The sequence below is a fragment of the Podarcis muralis genome, chromosome 1 (assembly GCF_964188315.1).
Source record: "Podarcis muralis chromosome 1, rPodMur119.hap1.1, whole genome shotgun sequence".
Taxonomy (NCBI): domain Eukaryota; kingdom Metazoa; phylum Chordata; class Lepidosauria; order Squamata; family Lacertidae; genus Podarcis; species Podarcis muralis.
The window spans coordinates 112,869,070-112,883,627 of record NC_135655.1 but is presented as its reverse complement, the minus strand read 5'-3'; the positions used below and the strand labels follow the sequence as shown (position 1 = coordinate 112,883,627).

General features: G+C 42.3%; 1 protein-coding gene across 7 annotated transcripts in view; it reads right to left on the bottom strand.

Moving 5' to 3' along the window:
- Nucleotides 1–14,558, bottom strand: part of ZNF385B (zinc finger protein 385B) — a 146,803-nt gene that overhangs the window by 56,201 nt on the left and 76,044 nt on the right. For all 7 annotated transcript variants that reach the window (XM_028748307.2, XM_028748315.2, XM_028748302.2 and 4 more), the window contains exon 2: nt 9,797–9,939. In XM_028748307.2, coding sequence (XP_028604140.2) covers nt 9,797–9,939 — 143 coding nt within the window. The remainder of the gene's footprint in view (nt 1–9,796; nt 9,940–14,558) is intronic.

Here is a 14,558-nt window from a genome sequence, read left to right as displayed (position 1 = left end):
TAAAAAACCAAATGAGATTTCTTATAACTTTAGTCACAAACACATTTTTTCAAAAAAGGAATTCAATGATTTAGGAGAGAAACTAACGCCTGCATTGCAGGTATCCGATACCATGAATTGCTGTGGCTCTGATTATCTCCACACAGCATCAGACAAGGAATTAGACGAGAGCGAGCGAGCAGATAAATGCATTTTCTCCATATGCTATTTAGAACCTAGGAATTTACCTCTTTAAATCTGGGACTGAAATTTATTCTCATCAGGCCTCACAGCACTGAGGGCACCTCCACAAGGCTATTGGGGACTCAGTGCTGCCTATTCATGTAAGATTTTCAGGGCTGACCCACCCATGAGGCAAGGCGATCGCCTCAGGCGGCAGGATATCCTGATGTCAATCTTTCTTCCTCACCCCTTGTTCTTGATGTAGTTCCTCCCTGACTCCCTTCTTCCCTGGCAGAGAAGAAGCCCATTTTAGGGTTCACCTCAGGTGCCGAAATGTCTTGGGCCAGCCCTGGCACCTGCACAACATCATCTTCAAGGAAGTGTGGACCCGTATTATTTTGCTATTTAATCTGGATTTACCAGTAAAGCAGACAATCCAGCAAGTTAAAAGTAACAACACAGAAATTGCAAATTTGCATTAAACTCTGTGTGGGTGTGGGTGTGGGTGTGGTGAGGTGGCATTTTATGACATCATGTAAAATCTTGTTTGAATGAGCTGCACCATAACCATGGTAAGCTGCCATGCCATGTGGCAGCACCCTAGTGCTTCCCCCCCCCTTGAAAAATGGGTGCCGGTACTCACCATGAAGTTGTTACAGTAAGCGCCACACTTTTTAATGGCAACAACAAGAGGTGCCGGTACTGCATACCCCTGAGTACCCCCTGGAGGAAGCAAAGCACTGCAGCACCCCATATCTATGGATTCAGTTCGAGAAACAACTGGGAGTATTCTAAGGTTTTTACTATCCCCTCTGCCTTTTGTCCATCTTTCAGTTTTATCCCCCCATAGTTTATCCATAAAAAAGCCTGTAACCCACTTTATAGGAAAAAGGACAAGCCTGCCACAGCTTTGTCTCTCACGAGCAGAGCGGAACAAGGAAATATGGATGCATACTCGCAGAAACTTGTCTGAATAAGAGGAGTACCTGCAGTGTGTAAGTTGCCAAGTGAGCAAATAATTATATTCTTCAACTGTGGTCTTTCAGAAAAGAAATTAGAATGTGCAACTACCCCCACCTCACTATCCTTTCTCCTGCTGTGTCCAGTGCTCATCCCCTTTTGTCTGAAAGTGACAAACCCAGTTTGGGCAGTAAGAAAAGAATGCAAATGGTGAGGGTGCCAGGTAAACATAAAGCTCATTCCCTCACAGCTATGGGATAACAGAGAGCACAAGGTGTTATCCATTCCTATGCAAATATACTATGTAGTGTGATGCCACCACTCTGATGCTCAGTGCATCCCGATTCCCTAATGCTGGATGAGGTTTTCTTTCTTTCTTTCTTTCTTTCTTTCTTTCTTTCTTTCTTTCTTTCTTTCTTTCTTTCTTTCAGCATGTCTTTGCTCTGAATATGTAAGAAGGTTCTACTACGGAAGGAGCCATAGTTCAGCAGTACAGCCCATTCTTTGCATATAGAAGGTCCCTGGTTCAATTCCTGGTGTCCTTACTTTAAGAGGACCATGTAGGAGATAGAATCATAGAACTATAGAGTTTGAAGGGACCAACTCCTAGTCCAACTCCCTGCAATGCAGGAATATGCAGCTGCCCCATACAAGGATCGAACCTACAACCTTGGTGTTATCAGCACCACGCTCTATCCAGCTGACTCCCACAAACACTCATATTGACCATGGAATGATATAGCATCATTCTCAGGGTGGTCAATGGGAAGCAGCTGTCACTACAAACCATTTTTTAAGGGGTGGGGAGGGCCATTGCTCTGCCAAGTAAGTACCCACCTGTAAAGCTGGCATATCATTTCACTGTCTCTCCCCTGCCCCCAATCTCTGAAGTGGTTCTCCCAAATTTACCACCTGCAAGTGGGACCACCAATTTGGGAAGGCATTTTTGCTAAGTCCTATAGTTTATATCCATTTGAGTTGTAGAGAAAGTTCAGAAAATATGCAGGTAGTAGACATAAAAAGTCAGAAATCACAGATGGAATTGGATAGGATCTGCAGAGGCCTGAGGGTATAGCTTCCTTCCTTACACACAAGGGCCAACACAATTTGGTGCCTAAGGCAGAAAATCCAAATGTCACTGTTGTAGGTGGTGAAACGTAATAATAAATAAAACAATTGGCAATTTGTTGTCTATAATGACCTAACAGTAGGGCTGCCTCTGTCCTGATCTGCTTCCTTCTCACTCCTTGCCTAGCTCTTTTTTGCTTCTGCTGTGAACCGAAGATAAAATTTGCGACCTGGCTAGAGCTTCAAAATTAGTTAAAGAAATCACAGAATTAGTGACCCATATACTGATTACAGAAGACCTGCAATCAGATCTTTTTCCCCATTTGGGGGATCTAACATGGGTTTTTCAATAAAGTGTGAAGGGGGAACTTCATCCTGTTTTTATACTCAGCAGAATGAAAGCATATTGCAGACCAGGAATCTCAGATCGACGATGAAGACTGTTAAGCTAAAAAGCTGCAAGTGCCTGCTTTCCATGGGCTAACAGCTTATACTGCTAATTTTGCTATGTCTCCCAAAATAAAATAGCTAGAGGGAAAAAGGTTGTAAAAAATCAAGATACAAAATATTAAGCATAAGGGTATCAAGACTCCAAAGTACAAAGTTGGCCCTGTCGAAAGCACTATGTGAATTAGTACATCCTTCTGCTAAAATCAATTATTAACATTTCATCAGCAAAAGCCATTAACCAACATCTTTTTTTTGTAAAAAAACAACAACCCCATATGTTAAAAGTTAATTTTGGAGGAGGATCAATGACAGACAGCTCCTTGAAGACAAAGAAAACAGGCCTAAATCATAAACGGAGGAGATTAAAGACAAGGGGCTTTCAATCCATAAAGCTATAAATAAATAGTGTAGATCAGAGGAAGTAGGAAGATGGTTGTTTGCTGCACAATATAACATGGTGCCTGGTAACTGCTAACAGCTCGTTTTCAGAAACCTTTATGGTTTCATATATTTCATTTTATAAGTAGAGGTAATACTATTAAATCCAACTTTGTTGAGTTCTGCTCTTCAAAATTTGTACTTGTTCAGAACCTTCCCTTGTAAATGTCTGCAAGTCCTTATTGTTGGTACCAAATCCTCATTCTAGAGGTGGGGAGCATGTTGCAATACTGATTAAAAAATGCTTATAACTGGTGATGTGTGCACAATATTCACACAAGACACCATACAGAATTCTAAGTAGATGAAGAGCCAGAAGAAAATATACAGTGGTACCTCGGGTTAAGAACTTAATTCGTTCTGGAGGTCCGTTCTTAACCTGAAACTGTTCTTAACCTGAGGCACCACTTTAGCTAATGGGGCCTCCCGCTGGCACCGTACCACCACGCGATTTCTGTTCTCATCCTGAAGCAAAGTTCTTTACCCAAGGTACTATTTCTGGGTTAGCAGAGTCTGTAACCTGAAGCATCTGTAACCTGAAGCACCTGTCTGTAACCTAAGGTGTCTGTAACCCGAAGTACCACTGCAACTTGCAAAACCCATGTCTGCTAAATCATGAGGGTTTTGGGTGAGCACTGAGCGTACCGTGAAAAGTATCTCCCTTTTCTGACAGGAGGCTGTTGTACAATGTGGTTGGCAGTCTCTCCTTCTCTTGAGTTGCTTCTGACATGGTTTAGAGGCAAAAGGTTAAAGAGGGAATTAGCCTGACTGCATTGTACCTGTGGCATCTACGGTATACAAAGTAGCTGGAACTTATTTCGCTCAGGAATTCTTTATCAGTAGGACTGTCATGGCCCTGAGGTTGGAGATGCACACCCCTTTGGAGAATGAGGCCAAGTATCAAGAGTGGAATCTGTTCCCAGGGAACAGAAGCACATGCATAAGAGGAGGCTGCTGTGCCTAAGGAGGTCACACTGCCCTAGAGACTCCAGCTCAAAGCCCTCGTGGAACCTTCCCCAGCTCTGTGAGCCAAGAACTATGAAAGGAGGCTGGACTCCATTAAATGAAGTGACTTTGCTCACAGAAGGCAGAGTTGGCAACTGTTCAGAGCTGCAGCACCTATCGAAACCTCCTTTTTGAGGATGACTTCTCAACATTAGAGCTCTTCTTTCACTGAGTCTCCAACCTGAGCCCAGCACACCAATTAAGCCTTGCCTCACACTGTTTGCCCAAACCTGAACCTCAGTACTGCTGGGACTGGTGCTCAAAGCAGAACAGGTTTAGCATGAAGAGTGCAACTATTTCAAATGCCAAGAAGATTTTTAAATAAATAAATAAATCAGGAATGGTACTGAAGGGACAGCTTCCTAGAAAACAAGTGAGCTGCTTGACAGTGAATTCTAAGCTATTTCGCTGGGGTTTTGGATAGTGATGGAAGGAATTTCCCCAGTCGAGCCTGACAATTGGTTTTCAAAACCAATCTATTTACCCCAAAACTTAGTAAACAGTTTGGCTTATTCCAAGCGAAACTGGGCCCTGTCAAACCTGTTGATGTCATCTGGTGTGAGATGGGTCTTGCCATTCCAACCTCATCTCCTCAAGAAGCCTCTGAGCCTCCTCCTCCCCACCCAACTATTGGTCCTGCTCCTCTCACCCTGCTGCTTACCTGGCTTGCTGACACAGCAGTGGAGGAATTGAAACATCTCTCTGAGTACCACATCCTCTTTTTTTGGTGTACTCTTGAAGCCTAGCTTGTACCCACAGTAGCGTGGCAAAGGAGAGAGAAACCTCCCTCTCTTTCCTTCATTATATCACTGCTGATGGAGAAGAAAGGTGAATAAGTGCATGGGTACAGCTCTGCCCTCGCCGGTCCGGGAAGGATCCTTTAAAAAAGTCCCATATGCTCAGAGACTTTGTGCCTGATCATTGGGGGATATAGGAAGCCCAGAGCACTTATTCTTTAGATGTCCCTTTTATGAAGATCCACGTAGTGAGACCATTGATCCCCTGCTGGCTAGGCTCGCTGACCTCCCGGAAAAGCAAAAACTTGACCTTCTCCTGTTAGGCAAAGATCAGAAGACGACCTGGATGGTTGCCAGATTCTGTGTAGAGATCTGTAGGCGCAGACCATCCACCAACCCAAACTAGTTGGTTAAGAAAATCCCCAAACTCGGTTCCATGGGTGACTCTGGGTCATCTCTCTGCTGTAGCTTATCTTAAAGTTTTAAGTGTCTATACACTTATCCCATTTATAAATTTTAAATTTATTGTTGTACATTGTTTTAAATGTTTGTTTTCCTTCTGGGATTGTACGCCCAAGTGTGTTTTATAAGCTGGTATCCGACCGTAATAAATTATCTATCTATCTATCATCTATCTATCTATCTATCTATCTATCTAAGTGTGTGGGTGAGAGATGACTTAAGTTCTTCTCCATCTTAGGTTAAAATCCAAGCCAGATAAGTTCTTTGGGGCTGTAATGCCCATCTCAAAACTGAGCTACTATGAACCACCAGGATTCCAAGGAAGGAGATTCAAGGTTTGGTGGCAATGCTAGTTTCTATAATGTTATATATTTTGTACTTGTTTCATTAATATAATTTTATTGCTGATCTTATGCTGTTCACTGCCATTATGTATTTTTTCTTAGCGCTGGCAGTATATACATTTTTGCAAATAAGCAAAAGCTTCTATTTGCCCATAGTTTTGCCTGGGGCCATGCACTGTGACGACTCCTATCAAGTAACTATCAAGGGCTCATGACCAGTTTTTCAGCCTACAGCACTGCCACTTATAACATGACACTGCCCACGTGTGACAAAATCCAGCAATATATATATATATATATATTTTGATGTAGGAAAGAGAGGCAAAGCGACACCTCCCAGACTGTCACCCACATTTAAATAAATATGTGCCACATACTTATTATCAGATTCTCAGATTCGGCTGCTTTGAAATGAATACATTAATATTTAAAGGTATTACTTATTCTTGTTTTCAAGATTGCAAATGCTATTCTATCATCTTTCTCTAATACTTTGTACTGAAACACAAAGTCTGTCAGCAGAATTTATTTACAAGTAATAGGGGAAACTTCTTAGAGGGAGAGAGACAGAAAGGGGAAGAATGAAAAGCAACAGCTGGCGTTGGTTCAACCCCCAGTGTCTGGCGGTGCTGATAATAGAGGTTCCCCCCCACCCTTGAAATTACAATTATTATATAATGCTTTGCATATCTTGTAACTATTATGCATGAGCAAACTGTATGTACGCACTGGACGGCATGATCCACAAAATGACTTGAGTCACTCTTCTTTCTAATGCTATGAGCTTGTTATTTACACAATGGGTCCCTGCTGAATAACCTCAACAGGGCAATGCTGGCTTTGCAAACATGCAAGATATTGGTTTCAAATGGTATGCAATATAAGCTTATAGGAAAATTCCGTTGGAATCTATTTGGGAACTATTTTGAGAGCATCAAGAAAAGGAATTATAAAAATGAAGGTTAAGAGTGACATATGACTTTTTGACGCTTATCTCCCCCCTATAAAAAAATTAGCTAAGAAACCCCTCTACCTCTTTTTTGGGGTGGGTGGGTTGTGCCATTTACTAAATTATAGGGGGAAAGGGAGGTGCTATCCTTCAAAACCAGTGCTGTACACTGTATACACAACCCACAACTTAAACAGAGAGTCTTTTTCATCAGTTTGGCATCCTAATATTAAATTATTAAGGTCCAACCCACAGGCTAGGTACTTTACAGAGATTAGAAAGAGACGATTCCCAACAGTCAGCGTAAGATGAAATACATGATAAATAAGGGGTCGGGAAATGCAAGGGGCAGAAGAAGCAAATCCTATGGGGGAAGGATGGCCTGGGCAAAGGTAATATTTCAACACTTCATGGAGATGGAGATGGATGAAACAATGCACACACTGTGGGGTGGGGAGGGCGGATTCAAAAGATGGGGTGCAGCAAAGGAAAAGGCACAAAGGCAGGAGATGAAAGCGGAAACTCCTGAACTTAAAATGAAGACGGGTGGTGAGCAAAGAGAATAAGGTGGCAGAGAAGGCAAAGGAGGAGAGGGGGAAAAGAACCAGTTCAGAAGGAATGGGAGAATGCAGGCACTTCAGGTTGAGTAACAAAAGCTTGACTGAGGCTCTATAGATAAACAAACACGGCACGTTTTGTCGAGTGAAGAGAACTAATGCACACTGAGGCCTGTGCAAGACCAGCGCAGTAATTATGTAAATATGTTTCATGACACTGCACTGGTAGCTCAAGCATTTAAATGCTTAATAATCCCATTGTGGTCCCAAAGAGCTCACACAGCAAGGGGCCAAGGCAGGTTGGTTGCCGCTGTACCAGCAAGAGCTCCTAGCGAGCAACTTGCTCTGACAAAGGCTGGAGCTGAACTGAGGCCCTCGCGTTAGAATTTATTTATTTATTTATAGAAAACGGGAGATACGTAGCCGCTCCAGCAACATATCTCGCATCCAGAAACGCAAGAAGGGCTTTCACTCTTGCTAGAAGCTCGGCCTTGCCCTCACCGGTTCTAGAAGAGTCCCGTACGCACAGAGACTTTGCGCCTGCCCATTAGGGGAAATAGGAACGCCCCGAACATATATTTTTTAGATGTCCTTTTTATGTTGAGATTCGTAGAGACACCATTGATCCTTTGCTGAAGAGGCTCGCCGAACTTTCAGACAAGTCTAAACTTAATTCTCTCCTCTTAGGCAAAGCTCACAAGACGACCTGGCTGGTATCTAGATTCTGCGCCCAGATTTGTAGGCACAGATCATCCTCTAGAATAAAATAGCTTACTAGGGAAATGCTGAAGTCGCCCTTTGGGGTGCCTCAGGGTCAATTTTTAGGGTAGCCCAAATCTCAGTTGTTTGGGTGTATGTATATATCTCAATTTTAACTCATGAGCTATTGCTGCAATCTGCTCTGATTGTATATTTTATCTTTATGAATGCTGTTTTTATTGTGTTATGCAAGCGGGTCTTTGACCGTGATAAATTATCTATCTATTTATTTATTTTATATACAACCCTTCATCTGAGCATCATAGGATGGTTTACAGTATAAAAATAACTGCTCATACTAACTTTGTTTTGGAGAGATCCTTTGTATTTGTGAACACTCACAAATATTCATGTTATATTCCTGTGTGTGAGGACTAACAGATGGACCACGGTGGCTAAGAGGATTACTCTGCAAGGCTGGAAAGACAAACATCAACTACCTAACACCCAATGAAGATCTCACTGCTCATTTTAAATTTCAATCACATGGCTTGTAATTATATATTTCATTTGGACATTTGGACTGCTTATGCTAATTTACACATTTATGTCAGAACTAAGAGAATATTCTTATTGTTAATGTCAATACTGTTCTATTATTGTTTTTATTATTATTATTTGCTTGCCTTTATCTTTTTCTTTCTACTATATTCTCAAATTAAAACAAAACAAAAAAAAACCAAAAACGAATAACATTAATGTGGAAATATTGCTTGCTAACTCTGAAATGTGCAATTTTGCAAGATTTAGCACTAAGCCTTATGCAACCGGACTGACTGAACAGTTATTAGGAACATAATATAGAGGCAGGTATACTACAATAACTTCTCCAGTTTCCTAGATACAAAACCAGAGAGTTGTAGAGTTACATGCAATTTAAAAACCATCCAAACCAATTTCCATTCTCTAAGGCAGAGCCGTGTATTCATTGTTTCTCCCAACCTCAAGTTACACACACCAAATCACCAACGTGCCACAAACAGAACACAGGTGCAGAAAACCAGGTGCACAGCCTCAATATGACACAACTGCAGCCTTCCTAACCCTCCAGATTTCTTGGACCATTGGCCCCAGCCACCATGGCCAATATCCAGGAGTGGTGAGAGGGGGACTCTGAAGCATCATCGGGGCATCAGGGAGAGGTAGGCTGCCCTAGCACAGTGAGCAAAGCTGTATCCTAAGGGAAGGCAAACATTGCCTGCTGTTTCATTGATCAAGTCTCATAAGCTCAGTGCAAAAGGGAGGGGGAGTTTAAATATCTCTTTAATGGCCGCCCAGGGAGGAAATAATCCGCAGGTCTCTGTAGAAAGTTTCAGACAGGGATCAGGGTGAAAAGAGGAGAGATTAGGTGTATCAAAATTAACAGGAGGATGAATAGAACGCTAATTTTTCATCCTACCTCTCAGTATTTCCACAAGAAGCTGTGCTCACAAGCCAAAGTTTACGAAGCAAGCTGTATAGGTGGCAAGCATTCACAAAGGTCAAATGATTCATTAAGCACTGGGACAAAGATTTCTGGGCAGTAGTGGCTGGTGAGGTGGCACACCGGTGCTCCAAAACCATGAGCAACTGAGACTGAGGAGTGGGGAGTTAGGTGTTTGGCATGGTGCAGCATCGGATCGGCTGCACTGCACCACACCATGCCAAGCTTCCTGTCCCTCTGCTCTCTCAGTAAGCGCCAGAGACCCACCATATTGGAAAGCCAGGAGAGGAATAGTGCTCCACCATGGCCTCACCAGTCTCTGCTGCTCCTGGGATCACAGCGCCAGTCTACCTTTCTCTAACATTTATGACTCCATCGGCAACGAGCAACATGTGATGTGCTTCACTGTAGGGAGCAAAGAAAGCAAAAAAAGCAAGGGCAGTTGGGTGGATGGGTGGGGAATTGCAACATTGGTTACTCACGGTATTGAAATTTGGGAAAAGTCCGACAGCAGGACTGCCATCCACTGGGAAGGACATAAATGGTTTGATATCCAGGGAGGGTTGCATCATGAGCGTAGGCGTGCGGACAAGGGTAGGGAGCGTAGTTGTGTGGCACGTGCTGCCTGCAGAGAGAAAAATATTTATATATAAAAAAGATTTATTTAATTAACCCCCCCCCCCACACACACTTTAATCCACACTGTAGACATGAATCCTTACTGGTGAATTCTGTTTGAACCTAAACATCACCATTTGGTGGTAAGAATGAATGCAATTTGTCCTCCTAAAGAACAAAAAGGACTTTTACATTATCAGAACTGTTTGGAGTCTGCAAAACTGAGAAATTTTGCCCCAGCAACCAAAGCTAGAAGTTTCAGTTCATAAAAAGGTCCTTAAGAAGTACATGTTGCACGATGTTCTACATTGTATGTGTGTCACATGATTTTTAGATGATTCAAATTAATTGCACATTCAACTGAGGATTTTGCTAATTATTAAAACCAGGCATATGAAAAATAGGTTTTATTACAATTATTTATATTTATCACAGCACTGTCATAACTACATAAGGTTAAAGAATGCACTTCTATAAATTATCCCACTCCAATGAACTATCTACCAAATCCATAGTCCCTTACAACCTCAGTCTATGAATCAATTATATTAGTTTGACAAGCAATGAGACAGCTTCATAATCCATCTGCTTTTTCGTTTCAAACCACCCAGTTCATTATCTTTCCCACTTAGCTCATCAAAACAACCTCAACTCCCATCAGTCTCATCCAGTAATCCTTTACTGGATGCTTCTCCCTATGTTTTTCTATAATTCTTGTTTTAATAAGGAAGTAATATACTGCCGTTTCTCATTATGCCAAACCTCCTTGAGTTTTCGGTCAACTGATCTACCTTTCCTCAAAACTGCCAGCCACAAAAGCTCTTCAAATTTACGTTTCCATCAAACGGGTGTCTTCCTCCACCTTCCAACAGATTGTTTCAAAGAACGAAGATAAAACGAAGAGCCCAATCATAGCCTCAAGCATTCTGGCTCTCCAGAAAAAATATTAAAAATTGTGCCCTCTGTACGTGCAACTTACCTGACCATGACTTGTCAAGCCTGTTAAGTACAGGCTACACACCAAATATATTATATGGCATCAACTGACTTTATTTGAAGGCTAAAGGCCAAATGTTTAAGAAGAAACAGGAGGAGCACACAAAACAAGCAGACTTGCTGCTCTTTGCTATCTGCACACACACAGCTCATATTCTACAGGCTACACAGGACAAAAAAGTTGTTCCTTAAAGATACATCAGCACCATTTTATAAAAGTTGCACGCATCACAAAGCCAAAGCAGAGATTCTCCTTCGTACAAATCACTTATTATTCCATTCTGATAGTGATGGCGGACAGATGTCTCCACTGTGATGCTTGCCTCAATAACTCTATGCCAGCAGTTGCTGACATGGCACCCATGAGTGCACTGGTGCCCTTCAGATCTTCTCCTGGTGCCCACAAAGTTCACCACCGCCACTCCCTTGGCCCTGAAGTGCTCAGAATGGGTACCCTTTCCCTCCCTTGCTCAAAAATCCAAATGTGTCCATTAGTCTAAAAGGGTTAGCGATCCCTGCTCTATTCATAGGATCCCAAAGGGCTGTTGAATACTCGCCTACGCTCCATACCTGGCCTCAGAATCTTTCACTACCTCATCCACATCTTACATTCCAAGGGATTAAATAACACAAGGTGAGACCTTCCAAGTGTCCCTATTTTCCAGGGACAGTCCTGGATTTACAGAAGCCGTCCTGGTTTCTGATTTGATCCCAGAATGTCCTGCTTTTCCTTAGGATGTCCCTATCTTCATCGGAGTAATACTGGAAGGTACAGAGTTATGCAAACCCCAAGCCAAGGAGATAACCAGCTATACAACCTTTAGTAAACATCTGAAGGCAGCCCTGTATAGGGAACTATTTTTTAAAGTTTAATGTTGTATTATGTTTTTATATATGTTGGAATCTGCCCAGAGTGGCTGGGGCAACCCAGTTAGATGGGTGGGATATAAGTGATATAAATAAATAAATTAATAATAAATAATAATAATAATAATAATAATAATAATAATAATAATGGAACAGGACATCCTTGTTTTCACTGGAGAAATGTTGGAGAGTATGCCCTGGGGATATTATTTCTGACACATACTAATATATTAATGCTTCCATGAGTTTTATTTGTTTATTTCTTTATTAAATTTATGTACCCTTCATCACAAGATCTCAAGAGCGGTTCACAGAATAAAACTTTCACCAAAGCAACAACAAGGGGAAGGCCAAGTCCCCACAGATCTCTTGCTGTTTCGGTTCTGTAAATGCTGGAGCATTATATAACTTGATTTGGCATCCCATCTCATTTCAATCAATCAATCACCACTAAGTCTGGGTCGAGACACGTCAAAGAAGCGTTTCAGTTAAATGTGTTGTAAATTTAAACAGGGGGAAAACTGGTAGAGAAAAATGGGACTCCACAGCGCCCTCTGGTGGCACCATGTTATATCGCATATAAATCACTTTTTCTTTGCCAATCTAGCTGAGTTTTGTGTTTTACTTCCAGGGCTAAAGGAAATTGGTTGTGGGAGAAGAATACTGGACTAGATGGACCTTATGTCTAGTCCTGCAGGGCTCCTCTTAAGTGCACTTTTATATGCCCTGGTGAGGGCTCTTTTAAATCTCACTCACTAGATAAATGGTCATTCCTGTCAAATAAACTCCCTTCATTCTTCCTCTCATGCTGTGTACGCTGTTGAGTACCTGGTCAACATGGCTTAACAAGGACTTGCTTAAGGCTGAGCCATCTCTGGCAGAGCTGCTGCCCCACCTTTTGTCTTTTGTGCAACTTACCTTGGTCCTTGTTGTTTGTGTTGTCATTCAGGCCTCATGTTTGCACTTATTTTTAGGCACTGAGATTACTAGCATTTTGAAAACTATATAGCATGAGACGTGGCTGACAAAGTGAATAATCACAAACTGTTGTTAATGTCCCTACCCGGCTGGCTGTGTTTCTACTTTATGAGGAATTTATCCTGACAGATAATGTGCAAAAAATACAATCCAACTTTCCTCCCCCATTGTTTACTGAATGCAAAACTTTCTTTAAAATCTTCTAAGTAAGTCGGTGCCTGTAGTTTGCATAAGCCCTGAGAAGCACGTTGACAGTTGTGCTTAATTATCTGTAAGTCAGGAGCTTATTCAAGTGTATTCATAAATACAAAAAAATACTGCTAAAGGCACTCTAACATGCAAATACCATCCTCTGTAAATCTGCACGTGGGGGGGAAAGCAGGAAAAGAAAACTGGAGGAAAAGGTCTAAAGCTTTAACAGCTCGCTCTGAGTAATTAACCATAAGTCCAGTACAATATCCACATGTTATATTTAATTACATATCTTTCCTTCAATTGGATGTTACAGTTATTGTCAAATTGAAGTCTGTCAGTACACTCTGAGACTCATCAATTGTTTATCGCTCTGTATAACAGAATGTCATTACACAGCCCCAACTGGAGGATTTGCAGTGCTGCGTCACAATCCTGGAATTGCATGAAGTCAGAGCTGGGTAGAGGAACAAAAGCGAAGGCAGGTAGCACAACAACAGGGGCCATGGCATGGGAATGAGAAGGGAGCGACATTGAGAAGGGAGCAAGTTTGCTACACAAGAGTATCAAATTAACTTTAGTTGTGCAACCTGAATTTTGCTGGTATGTAAGCATGCCAGTGACGCTGTGGTCTAAACCACAGCCTCTTGGGCTTGGTGATCAGAAGGTTGGTGATTCGAATCCCTGCAACGGGGTGAGCTCCCGTTGCTCGGTCCCAACTCCTTCCAACCTAGCAGTTCAAAAGCACCCCCAAAAGTGCAAGTAGATAAATAGGTACCGCTCCAGTGGGAAGGTAAACGGCGTTTCCGTGAGCTGCGTTGGTTTCGCCAGAAGCGGCTTAGTCATATTGGCCACATGACCCGGAAAAACTGTCGGCGAACAAACGCCGGCTCCCTCGGCCTGTAAAGCGAGAGGAGCATCGCAACCCTAGAGTCATCTGCAACTGGACTTAACTGTCAGGGGTCCTTTACCTTTACCTTTTAAGCACCCTTACAATTTGCATTTGTAGGTCCCCAGTGCTTTCTAACCTCAAGGGAGTTAGCATTTCCCCATGACTCATCACCACTTGAGCAAATAGGGAGCACTTAATACCAAAAAGCATTTAGCCTGAAGCCATCAGCGTTCAAAATGAAAAACTTCCCACAAAACAAAAAATGATACATAATAGCGTAGAGGGCATAATGCTGTGATCCCTGAATATCTGACAGCCACAGAACACCCCCCCCTAAACTTCAGTGTGTGTGCCTTGCCACACAGCTTGTGCACACATTTAGTAGGCCTTCTCACGGAAGCCTGAGAAGAGTCCAAGGGTCAAACTCACAACCACAGCTTCAAAGCATGGCTAAATGGGAACCCTAAAAAGCCTCAGGCGCAGTCGACATTGGTGCCAATGTGTCCTGAAGCAGCACTTTGGTTGCTCCTTGGGAGTTTGCTTTCCTGTCGCCGTTTCTTGATCTCTTGTAGCTTCCAGTATTCAGAGGGAGCCAGCAATTCTGTCTGTACAGGCTCTAGGTAAGACTGACATGAGAATACTGACTCATTGGCTCAGCTTTATGGTTTTTGTCCATCTTATTCTTATATACATATTTTAAA